Source organism: Sciurus carolinensis, chromosome 3, assembly GCF_902686445.1.
Source record: "Sciurus carolinensis chromosome 3, mSciCar1.2, whole genome shotgun sequence".
Lineage (NCBI taxonomy): Eukaryota > Metazoa > Chordata > Mammalia > Rodentia > Sciuridae > Sciurus > Sciurus carolinensis.
The window spans coordinates 135179107-135199358 of NC_062215.1; the positions used below are offsets into that span (position 1 = coordinate 135179107).

Here is a 20252-nt window from a genome sequence, read left to right on the forward strand (position 1 = left end):
GGCATTTTCTCCACTAGTCTCCCAAATTCTTATTGTTCTTTCACAGCTCTTTAAGTGTTCTGTTTTCTAAGCATTTTCATCCTTTTTTTGAAGGATGATTTTAAAAAGAAAACTGCACTATTAGAACATAAATAATATTCAGTTAATTGAAAAATTAATTTGCAATTTCCTTAAACCTTCTTTTCAAAGCAATTAGGTTAAGTTGTTAAAATCCTGGATGATTGACATAGCAAAAACAAGAAAAAATTTGCATTCAATTTTAAATTGAGCTCATGTTCTAACTCTCATGTTTTTGAACTACATTTTTAAATAATTTTCTGCTTGATTAACTTCAATTTCATCATTTATTTAAATTTAAATGCTATTTTCATAGAACTTAATGTGTTCAAAATTTATTTCATAGAACTATGTATTTCATTACCACCACAACAAAAAAATACCACGTGTTTTTTCCCTTGTTATAGATAATAAAAATCAATATCATTGATGTTTTAAAAATGATATTTGAAAAGTCATTGAACTATAGAATGAAAAGTTTAAACAAAATACGAATCTAAGGGTTATATTTTCAAATGAAAATTTTGAAGAAATGGTTCTTTCAAAGAGTAGGTTTTAAAGAACAGTTCCTTAAATAGTGATTGTATCAAGAAATTTGGTAGTACCTATAAAACGAAAATTCTTTTTTTTGCAGTGCTGGGAATCGAACTCAGGGCCTTGTGCTTGTAAGACAAGCACTCTACCAGCTGAGCTATCTCTCCATCCTTAAAGTGTAAATTCTTTAAAATGGTAAAACCATTATAAATATTTATAGTATTACAATTGACCTTTATTTCATGTTTAAGAAACCTCCTTCAAGGAAATAAAGTAAAAAATAAAACCATGATCTGGATTTTCCATTGGTTTGTGGAAATTATTGGCAAAAAGTAAAACAAAACAAAATTATACAAGTACCTGGCAATAATCCTTGAATGTTGTATTGATCAAGTGGAATAACCGAAAGCAATAATGCAAAGTAGAGAAAATCTGTATCTTTACAAGAAATTTAATCAGTGTAAAAGAAGATATGAAAGCTCTAATAATTATTCATAATTTATAATATACTGAGCATATTCATTAAGACAGTGCTTTGTTTTATAAGTAATAGGGTAATTTCCTTTAATCATAGTAAGTTATTCATAGACAAATAGGAAAGAGGATAACAGAATTTTATATACATTTGTCAAGAGTGTGTATATGTTTTTATGTTCTACAAATAAAACATTTTCATATTCAATATCAAAATATTTTCTGATGGCAATCAAAAATATACTTTTTCACAACTGAACTCCTTCCATTACTAAAGATAGTTCAGCACTTTTTGTATTTAAAGGATGAGATACAGGGCGTCTTGATAGGTGACTACATTTTTTCCTAATTTTCCCCATGCAATTATTATACCTTTTAGGTGAACTATATTTGGTTTTCCCCCAATTGATAATAAGATTTAAATCTTCTGGAAATAAAGTATTTGATTTCCTATTGTCTTCTCTTATTTTAGTACCAAGAGTCTTTTTTGGATCACGGGTATTATGTTTACAGCCTTTGGCCACCTTTTGATTTTGACCAATATGGAAGTTTTCATTGCTACGTGGGCTTTCTACTCTAGTGGGACACATAATATTCTTATGTACAATGGAAGGAAGAAATGTTTGAGATGATATCTCTCCAAAAGATTCAGCGGGTAGATGTTGAAGATGCCTGGGGAACTGTTGGTTAATTTTATGTTTATAGATTAATTTTCTTGAATTTGAATCACCTAATTTGACAGAGCATAGATCATCTATTGTTATATTCTGATAAGTATCTATTGGATTTTGAAGTGTATTCAATTTTTCAAAATTACATTGAGATATGCTAGGTAAAATTCCAAGTTCATTTGGTTTTAAGACTAATCCAGTACCAGGAACAAAAAGTTTTGGTTCTTCCTGCTTTGACAGATGGGCGATGTCTGTGTTTGAAGCAGACTGATGGGCTTGTCCATTCACTGCTGAACTGTTCCAGACTAACGGGTTATATATAACTTGTCCATCAATAGGGCATGAATTGCACTTGTGGAATAACCAATTGTCAATACACTTCCTATGAAACTTAAAACAAAAAGGTTATAAATTAATTAGAGCTATAATTATCATGTTTATAATCTACTTTTTATATAAAATTTCCAAGCTTCATAATTATATAATAAAACTATTTAGAAAAAATTGAAGCTAACTGTAATTTATCAAGTTTTATGAAAATATTTTGAAGTTTACTTACACTAAATTTATGGACTGATCTCCAATTTTCAAGAATAAAATGCAAAGTCTTGAATGGATATCAAGTCAGTAATTTTGTTTAAAATTCACTATTTATTCAAGCTATTAATTTCATGCTGTGTAATTATTTCTAGTGAATAAAAATTATTAAAAATTAAAAAGCCATAACCCATTGGAGTTAAAAATTGATCTGATAACAGTAAGATATAAAATAACAAAGCACATTTTTCATAGTAAAAGGAGCTATCAGCTACTTGAAGTGTGGGTGACCCCAAAGCTATTTATTGCAACAACTTGATTTTGGGAAAAACTTGGTTATCAACTATACGGTAATTACACAATGAGTTTATATGAAATAATTAAATCATTTTAGGTATTTATTTCATCTAAAGAATTGTAAAAATATATAAAAGAATGTTAGCATTCTATTTCTTTTTACAGGTAATTAGATAAAGAACCTAAGTACCATTTATCTTTCTCTAGCATATACAGAAATGAGTCCTAATAATGAGAAGGCAAAGCTGCCTTCTCAGAAGTCTCGGCAGCAGCTTGTCTACATCTACTGTGCCATCTGATCATCTCGACACATAGTACAACTGAAAAATGAAAGTAGAAACTTAAACTGTCACTTCATTTATGAAAACTAATCCCATGGGGAAAGTCAAGCTAAAATGATGTGACTTTACCTTGTGAGTACATGGTAGCAGTCTTATGTGTTGACCAAGATGAAATGACTTCAAACAGAGTCGACACTGGTACCCTGGAGCAAGCAGCTTACTATTCTTTGTAATCAGTAGGAGAGGTAGTGACTTTACAACGTGTTTTGGTGTGTAAACCTGGCTGAGGGAGAAAATGCAAAGACACCTAAATATTCATATGTGATTACAGATCTGAAAGTAATCCATATTATAGGTTTTCTATATAAACAATGTAACAGAACCTAAGATTTCCTTGAACCAAAGATAATAAATCTCATACATCATATAATTAAAAAGTCTATTATATCTTTCCTGAACATGATGAACTCAACAATATAAATAACAAAGTTTAAATAAAAATATTAATCTGGAGTACAAAACCAGAACACAATTTTTATGAGAGGTATATACTTAAATTATTTCAGTATGAATCAACACTCAGTCTATGTTTAGAAAAATAAAATCCAATTTTCTTTGTCAACTGGTAGGAAATGGAGTGTGTAGGTAAACCACATTACATATTCCAGGCTACTATGGTAAATTGGTAGATCATAATCTGTGAGGAAATTCCTTTTCCCTTGGGGTATATGCTTACTTTAACATTGTTAGACTAACCATCATAATGAAGATGATATAATGTTTTTTTTGTTTTTTGTTTTTTTTTTGCGGTGCTGGGGATTATATAATGTTAATTGATACTTGATTCTATTAGCAACTGGCAAAATAGACAATACAAATATTTAAAAACAAAAGTTAAAAGGTCAGATGCACTCCCATTATTCAAAAGTCATTCAGAACAAAGTCTACATATATTCTTGAGAAAAATTATGTTTCTCATTACTCCACAGGTATATTCCCCATTATGCTATGAAATTGCTTTCATCAAGGTCATTTAATTTCAATTAAACATGTTTATTTTTAGTATACCTAAGGTTATTCCCTTCTTTTTACCTTGAAAGCATTTCCTTTTGTTTATTCCATTTTCTCTGCCTAGAATGTCCTTATTCCAATGTTCTCCCTCTAAACCTTCTATTCCCATCATCTTATAATCCAAACCTTAGTTATAAAATTAAATCTAATAGGATGAAATGTGATACCTGCAGGGGATATGGAGATGAAGCACCTTGGAATAGCTCATTTATATTCCACAGGGGCTTTAGTCTCCAAAGCTATACCCAATGGGCATGGGCTAAATATCCACTGGGGTTTGGACAGAAACTTACATATATATGAATATCTGTGTATGTGTGAGTGGTGTGTGTATGGGGGTGTATTATATGTATGTCTATACATTTAATGAGAATAAGCATAGGTTTTTTTGGTTAATTCATTAGAATTTAAAAAAAAGTAACTTTGTTCCATCCTTTAAAGATAGTCTCTTTTGGAATATGTTTTATAATCATATAATTTGTTAATAATATTATTAATGTTCAATTTTCTTTAACTGATAAGGAGTATGATAAAAGTTCTGGAGATCTTTCCACTCTAAACAGCCCAATCTATGTTCTGAAATATGACAGATATACTCAGTACTCTTACTCCATGGGCTGAAGTAGACAGGTAAAGGGTTGGAATGAAGCAGCAAAGACTTCCTTCTCCTAGGGGCCAATTACCACACAGGCAAATATCAAATCCCCTTATAGCATTTCTTTATATGTTTGATGAATTTTATACCTATTTAGATGATTATTTGTTGAGTAAACTACTGTATCCTCCATGCCTGATAGAGTTAATAATAGACAACATTACTTGACTCTTTACTGTGTGTATTAACTCATTTCATAATAAAAATATTATTATGAGGTTGATTTTATAATTATCCCCATTTTAAAGGTGAGGAAGATATAGCAGAGACAAGTAATTCTCCTAAAAGTCACACAGATGATATGTGGTTGAACTAGGATTGGATTGGAGGAGTCTGATTCCATAGTCTTGCTTTTCACTTGCATGCTATGATGTCACTTAGGATATGGTAAGTGCTCTATAAATATTAAGTCAAGGAATAAATATATAATTATTCAAACTTAAAAGTTATTAAAAAATTCCAAGTCATACAAGAAATGTAAATTTCACTGAGAACCTCACCCTTGCTTTTCTTGAACATGTAGCAGCTCTTCTTCTATCTCATTTTTAACATCTAAATATTTCACACCTTCATCCAGTCTCTTGTCTAGAGATCTCCATCTTTGGTTTCTCTTCTGTAATGGGTAAAAAGTAGATGTTACTTTGCAAGTCATGGTATTTTTATTTTGTGGATTAAAATTAGTAAACTGCATATCAATGATGTAATAATGTGAATGATACTCATTATTTTTAAACATACCTATTATTTTTTACCACATTAAAAATTACAAATTGTTAACAAGTTTCTGAGACTCTCATACTACACAGCTACAATAATGACATTGTTTTTTAAGGTAAAAATATTCATGATAATTGTGGATGTTTTATATTATAAAGTAATAAAAGCTAGCATTATAACTCAACTTCAGGAGATATTTTTAAGTTCAAATGATCTCAAGAAGTTCCATGTTTCATTATTGTTGGTATAAAAAAATTTAAAAACTATAAAGTTTATTAGTGATGTGATGATGAGCCAATTTATAAGGCTGAAATCTTTAAAAACTAATTTTCAATTGTGATGGCTACAATTCCTCTTAAGATTTATCAGATGCTTACTTTTGTGTTGATTTTATAAATTACCAGTGCAGAAACTGACTGCCTTTTGTACTCCTGCAAAAAAGAGTTCTGAAAATATGGTTTTAGGTTTTTATAAAAAAAAAATCTATCGCCTTTATTCCAGTATTATCTATTCTTCTTATTCTTAGATTTACTTAGCTTTACAACAAAACAAATACAAATGCTATATTAGATTTGAGATGGATACTGTACCTCACGGAATATAAATGTGTGAGAAAGGTGGTAGCAGCTATCAAAGCATTCCTGGCATAAGTGATATTCTATACATTCGGTACACCTGAAAATGCAAAACACCAAAATGTGCAAGAATAAAAAATTCAGTTATTGTGATGCTTTTTGTTGAAAATTCTCACCAAAACTTTCTGGGAACCATCCAAAAAGGACAAGGCCCATTTCAAGTCACACTGTGTATTAGCTTTGTACTGCTACTGTAAAAATTACTGAAACTTTATTAGCTTTAACAACACAAAATTATTATCTTACAGTTCTGTAAGATAAGTTTGACATGGGTCTCAATGGACTAAGAACGAGGCTTTGGCAAGTCTGCGTTACTTTTTGAAGAGCTAGGGAAGAATCCATTCCTTGCCCTTTCCCTGTCCTAGAGGCTACTTATATTTCTTTGCTCCATCTTCAAAGCAAGCAATGGAGCATCTCTCTGCCTTTCTTCCAACAGTCATGTTTCCCTCTGAATTTCTTGCCACCTTCCTCCACTTTTAAGACAGATTATGATTATAGTGGGTTCATGCAGGTTAGGATAACTTCATTATCTCAAGGTAAACTGATTAGAAACCTTAATTCTATCTGCAACCTTAATCCCCCCAATGACCTGAAGCCTAACCTAAAGGTTTTGGGCATAAGGATATGGAAATACCTGGAACACCACTATTATACTACCACACTCCCCTTTTATGATGCCTTCCTGGACCAACAGCTTTCAGTCATCTCTTTCTCCAATTTCCTATAGGTTTTTTTTTTTTTTTTTTAACACCTAACCACAAACAATGGTTGCTAATTCTAAAGATTGAGTCCTTCCTTTTCCTACAATCCTCTTTAACCAACATTCTTGAAATTAGTTGAACAACTCCTGCTAAATATCTGTAAAAAATCCACCCTTCTTTCTCAAGCTGGAATGCTCCTTTGGAGTCTTATCAGGCCAACCATTTTCCAATAGTGACTTTCAATAATGATTAATTTTCTTCTGTGTGACACATACAGAAAACAGAGGTCTAAATCCAAAGGATAAATGTATGTTTGTAGTTGGGGTGTAAAAAATATTTTATGGTTTTATGAGAAAGTTTAAAACATAATTCAAATTGGGCTTATCATAATGTAATTTAAAGAAGACAGAAAAGTAAATGGATGCATTTCAGAAAAGTTTTTAATAAATATTGAAACAAAATACCTTCTTAATATATTTTTAACTTAAAAAATTTAACTAAGAAAACACAATTTTCACTGCACAGTAGTTGATGTTTAATTGTGGAAATTGTGAGAAAGTTTGGAGTTACTAATAATAGTAAAATTTATTTGCCATACTAATTATCTTGCTTTTGTTGTTACTGTTGAGGTATAACATATGAAAGAAAATAAAACCTTCACTCATTGCAATGTGGAATAGGTAGAACTAGATTAAAAATTCAGTCAGTAGACATCAATATATCTCTGGCTTAATTTTAGAAGATTCTAGCAATGCATTGGTAGATGAAAGAATTTCACAGAGAGTGAGAGATCCAGTAGAGCTCTGCACTTGGAAACTCATTTAGGCCAAAGCATCTTGCTACTTCGGATTCTACCTAGATCGGAATGCAAAGTCACCACTTTTGCAGAAGTGAAGAAAATAAAAAGGAATCACAGATATGGAAATCCCAAATAATCTGTCATCGTACAGGGAAAATACCATGTGTGTCGAAGGAATAAAACAGTATCAGGGATAGGTACTTTAACACCAAAGTTTTGTAAAGTTAAAAAAAAAAAAAGAATCCATACTTTTAGTTTTACTGCTGACACTTACTTATAACATTTTCCCTCAATTGGAAATTGTTTACAGTTATTACAGGGAATTCCAAGGTGTTTGTTCAGTCGTTCTTTCTCAGATGTAGTCACAAGTTTGGTAGCATTCTGAAATTCTTCCAAAACAAGTTTAAGAGGTGCAAACTCCTTCCTGCACAGAGGACATTTCAACGTGGAAGTGTTCGATATTGTATTCTGATAATTGGCTAAGATCTTCATGCATTTTATATGGAAATTATTGCCACAGCCAAATCTATCAGAAATAAAATAGAAGTTTACCATTTGCATACAGAAAACTATATCTGTATATATGTTGTATATATTCATATAAACAAAAATTTGTGCTACAATGTTTATTTACCAGAAAATTAGACCACGAAATGATTTCTCAGATGTAGCTTGATTATACATATATACTTATATGCACACACAAATGTAATTTACTCTTTAATTTAGTATATCAGAAATCCAGACATAAATTTCTCTCATTCCAATAAAATGGAATTTGCATCAAAATTTGTAGAGTGAGAATGAATATAGTCTCATACCAAGAAAAACTATAATGAGAATTATTACCTAAATAAAGTACTTCAATGAGAGCAGGGGTACCATCTTTTTTTTTTAATAAAATGTGCAACATCTGCTAAAATGAACACCTAAGAAATATGGGCTGGAAAAAATGATATTTGGGGAAATAGTTAATAATCTTACAATATGGTACAGAAACAAACACATCACAAACTATAATACTGATGAAAAATTTTAACAAATAATCAGAAGGCAAAAGAAGAAATATTTCAGTAGCAAATAGATGCCTAAATTTTTTAAGTTCCACTTCAAAGTGTCATGAAAAATAGTATGAATATGAGCCTCTCAATGAACTTTTTTGCATAAGCAAAATTTTGGACTATTAAGGCTTAAGGACAGAAGTCTTAAAAACTAAGCATTTTTATAATTTCAAAATAAACTAAAAAAACTCTTTGTAATATCCTAAGCCAAGTCATTTATTCACATGTATGAAACATAAACATGAAAAACTATACTACTTTAATTACTTTAAAACATGAAAAACTATACTACTTTAATAGAGGGAAGAATAATTGTGATGTTTTACATTTTCACACTTAAAATGTAGTTCAGGAATATTTAGAGTAAGAATAGAACCTCTCATGAGATATACATTAGGAAACAAAAGAACACTAAGGAAGTAAAAATCAGTCATAGGTAAAAATTTCTATTTTTTCCATCAACATGTAATTTTCATAAGTTTTTAGAATCACAGGAGAAAATACTATCACCTGCAAAATGTGACAGGAAGCTTTTTCTCTAAAAGCACCTCTTGACAAATAGAGCAGATATCCTCTGAATCAATTTCCTTCTGTTTAATGTACCCATCTTCTTTCACATGTGCAGTTTCATCACCTGTTCCTGGTTGGGGAGTTTGAACTCGATGTATCCCCCGCAGCAAGTCAGTTATTTCTCCTTCCACAAGACCTAACTGGAAAGCAGCTAAGGGAGAATTCCCAAAGTATTAAAATTCAGTGGCAAATTTAGAAGTATAGATGTAATAACTTATGCTGAATGTTAGGATTTTCTTTCCAATATCAGAAAACTTTGGTTGAATTATTCTACTGACATTGACCACCTCTTTGTACTTCATAATCAAAAGGCTAGAAAAGAACCATTTATAAAAAGAATGAAAATTATCTTTTTTTTCTTGTTACTGAAGAATCAGTGCAAACTGCATTATAAGAGTTTTGGATATGATAGTGTTCATCTTCAGATTGGTATGACAGTCATGTCCTACATTTTGATCTGTTCTTTTGTCCATAAGCAAATATTTCATCTGTACACAAAAGTATTAAAAGAAATGGGGCACAAATACAGGAAATGGGTATTTTTTTATTTATTGTTTTCAGATAGGGTGTATTTTGACATATTATATATAACATGGGGTGCAACCCACTTCAATTTCGATCCCATTCTTGGATTGAACATGATTTGGAATTACACGTATTCATATATGAGTATAGGAAAGTTAAGTCTGATTCATTCCGTTTTTCCTGTTCCTATCCACTCTCCCTTCCCTTCATTCCCCTTTGTCTAATCCAATGAACTTCTATACTTCCCTTCCCTATCCTCCCTGTTATGGGTTAGCATCCACATATCAGAGAGAACATTCAACTTTTGGTGTTTTGGGACTGGCTTATTTTACTTAGCCATGATATTCTCCAGTTCCATCTATTTACTAGCAAATGCCATAATTTCATTCTTCTTTGTGATTGAGTAATATTCCATTGTGTATGTATACCACATTTTAAAAAATCCATTCTGTTGAAGGGCACCTAGGTTGGTTCCATAGCTTGGCTATTGTGCATTGAGCTTCTGTAAATATTGATGTGGCTGTTTCACTGTGAGTAGTTGGTGTGAAATTATTCCTTGTTAGATGAATGGATAATGAGAGAGCAAGACAGCTATGCCTGTTTTCCTGTTTCTTTCTACTGTCCCCTGTCCAACAGCATCTTAGTGGCCAAGTTCTTCACAGATTTGGTCAGTATGCCTCAGGATGCTAGAAACCTGTCAGGTACTATATTGCCTGTACCTCTGGGTTGTGCATTCTTTGAATTCTGACTTTTTGCCATCCTGCATTTCTCATGAGGAATTATGTTCTAAGGACCTATAGTTTTGACCAGAGCATCCTAGATTCTTAATTCCCTGGCCCAACCTGACCTACTTCTCCCCTTCTGTCTCCTTCTCCTTAACAAACCATAATTTAAATGCTACTTGTTATTAATCTCTTGAATTCCAGTCATCTTATACATTCTGTAATATATAGATTAAAATTATTTATAAGATAAGATAATGAAAAGCTTTGTTTTCTGGGAGAGACCCTAAATTAAGAGTAAAAATATGGAAAACATCATGTTATATTTCAACACTGAAACCTCTATTTCTTGTCTGAGGTGAAGTGGCAGGTGGTCTGTGGGAGGGGATACTTTAATGAACCATTACTTTGGATAAGGAAGGCTATTTGTCACAGAGACACAGCAACATCTGCTCTCTGAAAAAGAGGGAGAGAAAAATGAAGAACAAAAGATTGTGTTTTTGAAAAAGAAGATTCCATAGGGAAGCAGAAATGTTGAAGAATGCATGCAGTTCCAGAAACTGTTCTATGTGGTATAATATAAGTTGGAAAATAAAAAGGGAGAAACAAACTCTTCTGAAATGAATTTGGAGAAATTAGCATATGAGACAAACAAGACTATTCTAAATCAGAAGAACAAGGCAGATAACCTTGTCTGACATCAGAACATGTTATATAAACAATAAATGTAACATATAAGAACATCAAGTAAACAAAGCAGATATTTGTTTAGTAGAATTTATTCCATATCTGTCCTTCATTTTTATTTTAATTCACTTTTCTTTGACAGTAATAAAATTTAAAAGGCTATTTTCCATTCCTTGTTTACTATTTGTACTTTTTTCATGTGTGTTTTACACTATGGATATTTATTGGGATAAAATTGAAAACTCTTCTTAAATATTTTGGGGATTACCTCTCTTTGCAAATGAGTTCCTAATTCATAGCATATGAACTTTTTCTTAAACCTGACCATTTTTGCCTTTCATTGTGTATTGTTTAAATCCTTTACAAGTTCTTTGTTTAAATACTTTAAAAATTATTTATTCCATAATAGTGATAGTCTCTTTGAGGTTTTTCTGATGGATTTTCTGGGGTTTGTTTTTAGTCTTTTTTTTTTTTTTTTTTTTTTAATTACGGCATCCACGCGGTTATGTGGTATAGGCTGGGGGTTGGCGTTTGGTTTGAGTTACACAGTTTTCCCAGTAACAGTTATTGAGCAGTTTTTCTTTTTCTCATTGTTTCAAGTGAACTAAAATAATGAAAACCTACTAACTGCATAGTAATAAACATAGTTAAGTTTTTGTTTGCTTCATGTTATTTTTTTTTTTATATTTATTTGGAGGCATATTATATCTTCTGTTAGAGGAATGTTAGGGAAAGTAGAATGGAAATTATTTGCTTATTTAATTTGCTATGGATGAACAGAAGTATTAAAAATTTGCATCTGGCATTCTTCCCATTTTGCATGACCTAGTCTTTTATAGAAATATTGCAAGCATGTCAACATTTCTATGTATCTTGATTTCCACTGGGGAGTTAAATATGCTGTTAATGTCTTTACCTGCTTAAATATTATGAAACATTAATTGAAAAACATCTTAAAAGTATTTTTGAAATTATTGTAGATCAGCAAAAGTATTTTAAAGACCAGTTTGTTAATACATATGAGAGGCAGAAATAAAAATTTAATACTTCTATGACAAAGTCCAAATAATAAGATCTTCGGCTAAAGAAAATAACTGAAAAGAAGAAAAAACTTTCTGTAGAAAGATTTGTTTTATTTGTTTATGTACAAATAGAAATAAATACTTAAAAGTAGGAGAACGTTAAATTAATTTTCATGAGCCACATTCAGTGGAATATTAGTTTTTGATAACTTTAATCACAGAGATTATATAGGTTTGAAAATGCAAAGCAACAGAAATTGTGTGTGTGTGATGAAAGCAGAATACAGAATTCTAATACACTATCAGGCATCTTATACATTCCAGTCATCTTATACGTTCTGTAATATATAGATTAAAATTATTTATAAGATAATGAAAAGCTTTGTTTTCTGGGAAAGACCCTAAATTAAGAGTAAAAATATGGAAAACATCATGTTGTGTATACTATACATATATATATATATATATATATATATATATATATACACTATTGTGTACATATATATGTGTATGTGTATACATGCACACATATACATATATATACACATACACTCTTTTATGATTACATATTTTCACAAAAGCAAAAATTGAAGAATTTTACTATATTTTTGTGAGGTAAATATAGAAATTTTTCCTTAAATGTGATTTTATTTTTATCCATAAATAATTTTAAAAAAACAGATATATTATTCATTATTGCATTAAGAAGAAATTAGAAGGTGATATATCTAGGTTTTCTTGGGGAATACATGTATGGAAAAAAAGAATATTCAGTTTTCAAAAACTGATATTTGCACAATAAAATTCCTTGTAATTATTTTTGTAGGCTTCAAAGAGAACAAAGTCTCAGATTTCTCATATGCAACACTAATGTGTAAAATTATTGTTCCTAGAGTCCCTTTGGAAAACATTGTATAAATGATGTTCGAAATATTACCCTTTCAGTACTAGCTACCATTACCTCCATACTTATTTAAATACTCTACATAATCCTAATGAAAAACTGTTCATAGCTGTCTTTTAATTATTTTAATTTTTGTGTGTTTATTATTACTTTCATTTAAATGATAAATTTCAAGGTCATTAAGACTTCTACTTTTTAAAAATATTCCTGTACTGTCTATTGTGACATTGCACATTTAGGATTTTCTTGATATTAACTAAAACTTCTTTTAAATATATAAGATATGAAAAATCTTTATTTCAGTAAGATGTATACATTTTAATATTAATATACATAATTAATTTAAACTTTTAAGTATTCCCTACTGGATTTTATTTAAAAAAATGGTTTCTGTCTTCAAAAATTGCAAAGGAAAATACAACATAAAATATTATATTGGCACATAAGAAATTGCTGTTTTGTAGATTAAAAAACATCTAAGTATTAGTAAGTCACATGACCCAATTTATAAAAAAAGCACCTAAGGAAGTTCCTCGTGAATGTGCAGTACAATAAATATTTATTGAATGTAATTGAGTGGTATCATGTCGTCTAATGAAGTGGCCATTAGCTATTTATTACACACTTGGATTTAGCCTGTGTGACTGAAAAACTGAATCTTAAATTTTGTTTAATTTAAATTTATAGCTGATAATCTATAGTTACTAAAAACTTAATAAATGTTTGTAACAATTTGTATATTTTGTAAATCTATTTTCCAACTGAAAACTTTATGAAGTTCACATCCAGACCAAATATTTCCAGTGAATTTAGCAGAAATGTACTGTAAGTATAACATACACACAAGCTAGTACGAAAACAAAATAGTTTGGAAACAAAACTAACATAGCTCATAATCTTTACTCTGATTACATGCTCTCATGATAATATTTTGATATATTACAGTAAGTTAAAAAGTTATTAAAGTTTATGCCTCCTGGTTCCTTTTTAATTCCTACATAGTGGCTATAAAATTACCTACTTGGCTCATCTTATATTTCTGTTGGGCATCCTCATTATAGAAACTTGTGAAAATGATATGGAAACACAATGTTAAGAATAATTAAGACTTTGGAGACAAGGTCAACATTTACCTTTGTATGGATGAAGTGGATGAGCAAGTATGTATGAAATTGTAAACCTAGTCATCACATATGAAGGGAATCAAAGAGAGAATTAAGGACAGGGTGACAATTTTGGAAGAACATTTTAATTTTCTGTCTAGAGTGTGAAGGAGGAGGTACAAAGTGCAGGAACTGGAAATAAAAAAGCTGCACAGAAATATAGCTAAGGGCTGAAGAAGGTTGAGCCATGTTGAGAAGGTGAGGTTAGGAATATTTGAGAAACAGATAACATTTAGAATAAATAGGATATGTAGAATTTAATAGGTACAATTAAATATCTGAAAGAGCATGTAGAGTAAGACTACCAAAGAAACTTCCTGTGAAACAATAATATTAAATTATTTCTTACTATAATTTTAAAATGTTTGTATAATAGTAGAGGTTAGTAAATGAGTGTGTATAAACAGAATTTATTGAATTGAAAAAAATGTGAAAATTGTTTACCACTTAAATTCTTTAGGAATTTTATAAACATTTACTAATGAATTTTAGAATACAGTTGTTAGATGGGTCTTGTATAGATAAAACAACTCCTCTACTGCAGATAATATTTTCATAATGATAGTTGCTTTATTATAAAATATAAAAATTTAAATGATCTGTAATAAACTATGTTTTTCTTTTATTTTGAAGACTCTGAAATTTAAGAATATATAACTATATGCCTGACTCTAAACTCATTTTAGGTACTGACATAAAAACTATTTTTTACTTTAAAAACAGTTTTTTCCTCAAAACAAGTTCAGTTAGTTAATGTTTTTGAGTAAAATTATGTGCCAGGTTATATCTATTTCTGAGGTTGGAAAAACTGCATTTTATGGCAGGTCATATAGCCCAACTAGTAGAGTGCCTGCCTCTCATGCTGGAGGCCTGGGTTCGAGTCCCCAGCACTGTGGCAATGTGGAAATAAGGAACAAATGAAAAACTGCATTTTTATTTTTCCTTACAATAAAAGCAACTTTTGATACGTACACACTGTGAATCTTTGCTTAGGATGAGGGAAGTTATTTTCTACCAAATAACCAGCCATCGTTTCATCTGTTTTTAATTAAGTGCCTTTAATTTTGGAAATGTCATATAAAGTTACATTTTCTACTAAAGAAGAAAAATGTTCCAACTTTTTAAGGTGTAACAAGCTGGGCTACAAATAGTTATGAGATTCTCCTGAAAAATAAGCATCTAAATTTAGACTAAAATAAAAATTCTTGTATTTGCTAATTTTAAATTAGTAAAAATAAAAAAACTGAAGACTTACATTCATGATTCCTTGGGAGCTTGAATTTTTTCAACAAGACCCTAATTTTAACAAGTAGAAAAAAGTAAGACATTTATTTTTGACAAAACCACAAAAGACTTCTTAAAATTTAAAATAGAAATAGCACTACAGAATTTGCACTGCTGAAATGTTATGAATAAATTTAAAATTCATCAATTTTTGTTATAATAGTAGTTAAACTTATGTTTTAAAATAAACATGTGAAAAAAGTATGACTAATGGAAACAAAAGACATCTGTAGTGATTTTTCAGATAATTCATGTATGATAATTCATGTTCTTATGGGACATAGTCCTTCAGAGAGAGGAGAGTGAACAAATTTATATATTCATCATAGTGCCTTTAAAAGTCCCTGGAAATGAAGTAATTTTCTGGATTGAATATCAAGTGATTGTTTTTCTACAAATACCACTTTAATAGATAATAGACAAATATTATCAAATCTCACCAACTGAAAAGTGACTTTTTAAGAAGTAGGGAATACATTTTAATGTTCTTATTTAAATATATTAAATATACTTTAGCATGTTGAATATTGGATTATGTTTCCATTTAGTTTATTTAAAAATACTATACAAAATGAGTTGTATAACATTAAATCAGAACAGAATATAAAAATAAAAGTGGACATAAAATAAAAATGGAAAAACCTACTGTAAGTATAATCATAACACCAAATTGCAAGTTTTGAAGGGACTATACTTTTTATCTTAACAGGAGTAAATAACCTGTTACTACATGCTTAATAAAAACTTACCAAAATTAAACAGCAAAAAACTTGTAAGTAAAGGCAGCAAAAAAAAAATATATATATACACTAGTTTTACCTATGAAGAAAAGCATTAGATATATGAAATACACTGTTTAATTTTTTGTTTTATTTCCCCCCTCAAATATCAACTACAAATTATAATATAACTAATGATTTGTTTATAAGAACATAGGTGGGCAAAAACGAATTGAGTTGGATTTAAACTAAATGGAGAGGTTTTTTTTTTGTTTCTATTTATGGTATTAACCTACAAATAAGGTCCTAAGTTAATGAAAAATTTCAGATTTGAGAAAAGTGATCTTCAATAGAGTCCTATCTTTAAAGCTTCATAACTAAATGTTGAGCAGGAAAGCTATTAAACTTGACTAATATATACCAGTATGAAAAGGGTGAATATTTTCCAATTCTAAGTTTGTGTATAGAAAACAGAACACTTGGTTTTCAAGAAAATGTATTTTTGGAGACACAAAATTGTTGAAGACCAGTAATGTCTCAAAATGAACCATATAGTTATCAATACTGGTGTGAATCAGACAGCCCCCCCCCTTTTGTAGTTCACATTTGTATTCATAATGAGAATCTAAACATTGTTTTTTAAATTTAAAATAATTACATTATTAAATGTTTCTAAATTTAAACTTACAATCAGTTTTTAGAATGAAAGGAAATACGAAGAATAAATTAGTAAGGTATGGTCATTTTATCTTTATATTTCCCCAACACTGTTTCTTTACTTTTGTTGTATTTAACCATGAAAAATCATAAAATATGTAAACTTTCAAGATGTTCCTTTGTGGAAGATCTTCATTAAAAAGTGACTTACCAACATATATGCTTACAAAGCTCCCCTTTTTTCAGAAATGTGGAACAGTTACAAACATGAGGATTTCCTAGAAAAACCTTTTAAAAAAGGAAAAGGCGGCCTTTTAAATCATTTCAGGTCACTTTGAGAGAGCAAAACTAAGTTGGTATATAATTTGATTAAAGGAGATTTCAAGAGGTAATTTGGTTAAGTCCAAACTCAGTCTATTATTGAATAGAGTCTACTGGGAAATCTTATATCTTGACCCCACATTATGAGCTAAGTTTTCACTTCCATATTCTTTGTCTTGTCTAATGACTTGCAGTGTGAATTAACCCAGTGTTTAAATGAAATGTACTCTGATGATAAGATTGAAATCTAAAAAATAAAATGAAATTTAAAAAAATCCCTAAATCAAAAAACAAACCAAACACCACCCTCTGAAACTATAAATTTCTTACTGTAAGGAAATTCTACCTGGAGTGGAGTTAAACACCTCTTGTAAGGTAGCTCACTTCACACTTTTGTTTGTTCATATATACATATATATTTGCAGTTAAAATATTTTATTCTAGGGGACTCGTTTTATTCACGAAAACTACTGGGTAAAACAGTTTTAAGTTAAAAGCTACAAGCAACAAAGTTTTTTTAAAAAGGGGGACTGTTCTGAACAAGAATAGACTAATAAGCTGTATTCAGCACTCTAAAATATTCAGCACTAAGTTAAAAATTTCCAAGACATCTCCTGGGAGGTAGCGCAGCGATTGGATTTTGACTGGTGAGAATGGGACTGTCAGCAAAATATTAAAGAACTTTTATTCATTAAGACCTTTCCAAGCCATCGCCATTTAAAACATCCTTTAAGGAGGCCTTGTTATAGTTCTAAAGAGAAACTGATTTGATTTATTTAGTAAATATTTACATTACGTAAGCAGATTTTAGGATTTCCATTTTGCTTAATTTACCGGGTCCGTGATCTCTAACAACAGATCCAAGAACGTACATAATGCAAAACAAATATTCCTACAAATCCACTGACATTTTCAGACTAGTGATCAAGGACCATCATCTTACAAGAATTGGAGACAATTTGGGGTCATAACTTCTACATATAAACTCATCTGATGAATATGGTTTCCCTCTGTAACTTGCACATTTTAGAGTCTGGAACGCTCGCAGGGATACACCTTCCCGGCCGGGCAGCAAGTATCTGTGGCTAAACTCGCCGGGCGGGCCCGGGGGGACCAGCGACGCCCTGGGAGCGGTAGTTACTCGGAAATCCCGGTGCTCCGGCGCTTCCTCCCTCAGCAGGAAGCCGGTGGGGCCCATCTGTCGTAGGAGGTAGATGCTGCTGCTCAACGCCTGGTCTTGTTGCCAGCTGAGGCTGTCGCTCAAGTGTCTTCGCCTTTCAGAGGGCCTGTAGCCTCCGCGAAGCATCCTGCCAGGGTGCGAGCGGAGGCGGCTTCTCCGGGAGGCTTTCCGAGGCGCCCAAGGGTCTCTATGACAACGGCTTGCGAGCCAGTTGCCTTGGTGACGGCGGTTAGCTCCCGTGGCCTCCCGGCGTGCTTTGCGCCGCGGTCGTGCTGGAGATCCGGGTGCGGGCGGGTGTGGATTCTGCAGTTCCTGCAGCCTCCACTTCTTTCTGAAGCGACGCTCCTGATGGAGGAGTGTTTCTAATATCCAGCTGACTGATTTGAAAGCTGGCTGTCAAAGGCATAGCTGTCAAACCTCTTGCGTTCCTTGTGCAAAGTCCTCGCAGGGCTGATGAAATGTCTATGTTGGGACAGTCTCCAGCCCAGTAACAGACTGGACTCCGAATGGTGATTCGTCATCTTCATCGGAAAGCCTGAAGTGATTGTGGACTTAACCATATTCCGCAAACACTTCCCGAATGTTCGCGATGTGTATAGGCTGGACTGTAGAAAGCAGGTCTAACCCCTGGGAGGCAGTCTTTCAAGTTGGTGTGTGTGTTGTAAAGAAGGGAGAATATCTCCAAATTGCATATTTGAACCGAGCTTGGGACTTGGGGCTGTGAGAGAATCTGCTGACCTGTGGGTACACGCCCTCTACGTTTATAAACCTCTGTTCTAAAGAGTAATATTTTCAGGGTATGCAAGACTGACCCAGTCATCTAATTCGTCTCTGAGCTTTGCGATTGCATACTACGAGGAAAGCTATTAATAAAGTGTGGGTCAACTTTTGAGCCATAATGACTGAGAAAGAAGCCATATTGCTGGAATCTTAAGAAATTGAAAGCAGGAGATAGTATCACTTGGTGACCCAGTAACATATACAAGGACACAGATATTCTATTTTATTATAGGAGGAAGCCACAAGTATATTAAGATCAGGAAAGGAGAAAATGAATGGCCACGATACTAATAATGATGATGGCAATGGCCGCTTTCATGTGTGAGATACCTGGATAAACACCATCCAGCCCTTGGTCTAACATATTAACCGACCAAACCTTGCTTTTGCTCTTCTATTCCGAGTAATAACAACTAATATGCATACTACTATACTTCCAACATTAACATCAGCTTAATGGTGCTGGATATTAAAATACACAAGAAAAAATATCATACTGAGAACAAAAATTATAAATTGAATTAATTTATATGAATACTTATAATTTTAAGAGCTCAAAATAAATTAACGACAGCTCATATTTCAATATAAAAAGATAAATTGTATTTCTTAATGAAGGCAATTTATTTAATCACCATTCATCACCCTCTCCACTGTGTGTATGTATAATATACATATGAATTGTTATATATATATTTGGTACAAATATATATATATAGTTAAGAATTTAAAAATCAGTATAGCAATAATTGTTAAAGCTGTTGTGTTTTTTCTTAGAATTAGTGATACTTGCTGCACATGTAAACGATAAACACCATTTTCCCAAAGGTCATGTGCTTAAGACACAATAGTCATTATATAAATTGAATATAGGTTCATAAAATCCATTTTTGAGGCATGGAAAAGTAACAGTATTCATGCCTTCATGCAAGTTAGAAGGAGAAAGCACAGATTGCTAGACATAATTTCAGTCTAGCTCTAAGACATTTGTTTTTATATCTGTCAGTTAAAACTTTGGAAGCATTTTTATAGCCAGGTGACTATCCCATATGTTTGCTTTATCTTTTATCAGTGTGTGACAGAGGTCATATTTTGCAAATATTAAATTGGAGAATTAATTTTTTCTTAAATTCATAGTCTTCCCCTCCAAGGTATATTATGAGGCATATTGCCTGAGGGAAGAAAGAGGTGGTCACTGCTAGAAACAAATATATCTGAGTTTATTGGA

The 20252-nt window shown here is 31.4% G+C and overlaps 1 protein-coding gene across 1 annotated transcript; it reads right to left on the bottom strand.

Moving 5' to 3' along the window:
• Window positions 1-1118: 1118 nt before the first annotated feature.
• Zswim2 (zinc finger SWIM-type containing 2) lies at window positions 1119-18370 on the bottom strand. The gene is made up of 9 exons (XM_047546721.1): window positions 18206-18370; window positions 16955-17031; window positions 15339-15379; window positions 9001-9211; window positions 7704-7955; window positions 5885-5969; window positions 5078-5190; window positions 2981-3134; window positions 1119-2126 (listed from the first exon to the last, which is right to left on the bottom strand). The coding sequence occupies exons 1-9, from the start codon at window positions 18368-18370 to the stop codon at window positions 1314-1316; spliced, it is 1911 nt and encodes a 636-aa protein (XP_047402677.1). The 3' UTR covers window positions 1119-1313.
• Between the last annotated feature and the right edge of the window lie 1882 nt (window positions 18371-20252).

Coding starts and splice junctions, on each gene's coding strand:
- Zswim2 (XM_047546721.1), bottom strand. CDS start 18,370: ATGCTTCGCGGAGGCTACAGGCCCTCTGAAAGGCGAAGACACTTGAGC. Junction 5,191..5,884: donor ACACATTTATATTCCGTGAG/GTACAGTATCCA, acceptor TACCCATTACAG/AAGAGAAACCAAAGATGGAG. Junction 2,127..2,980: donor TGCTACCATGTACTCACAAG/GTAAAGTCACAT, acceptor TTTTGTTTTAAG/TTTCATAGGAAGTGTATTGA.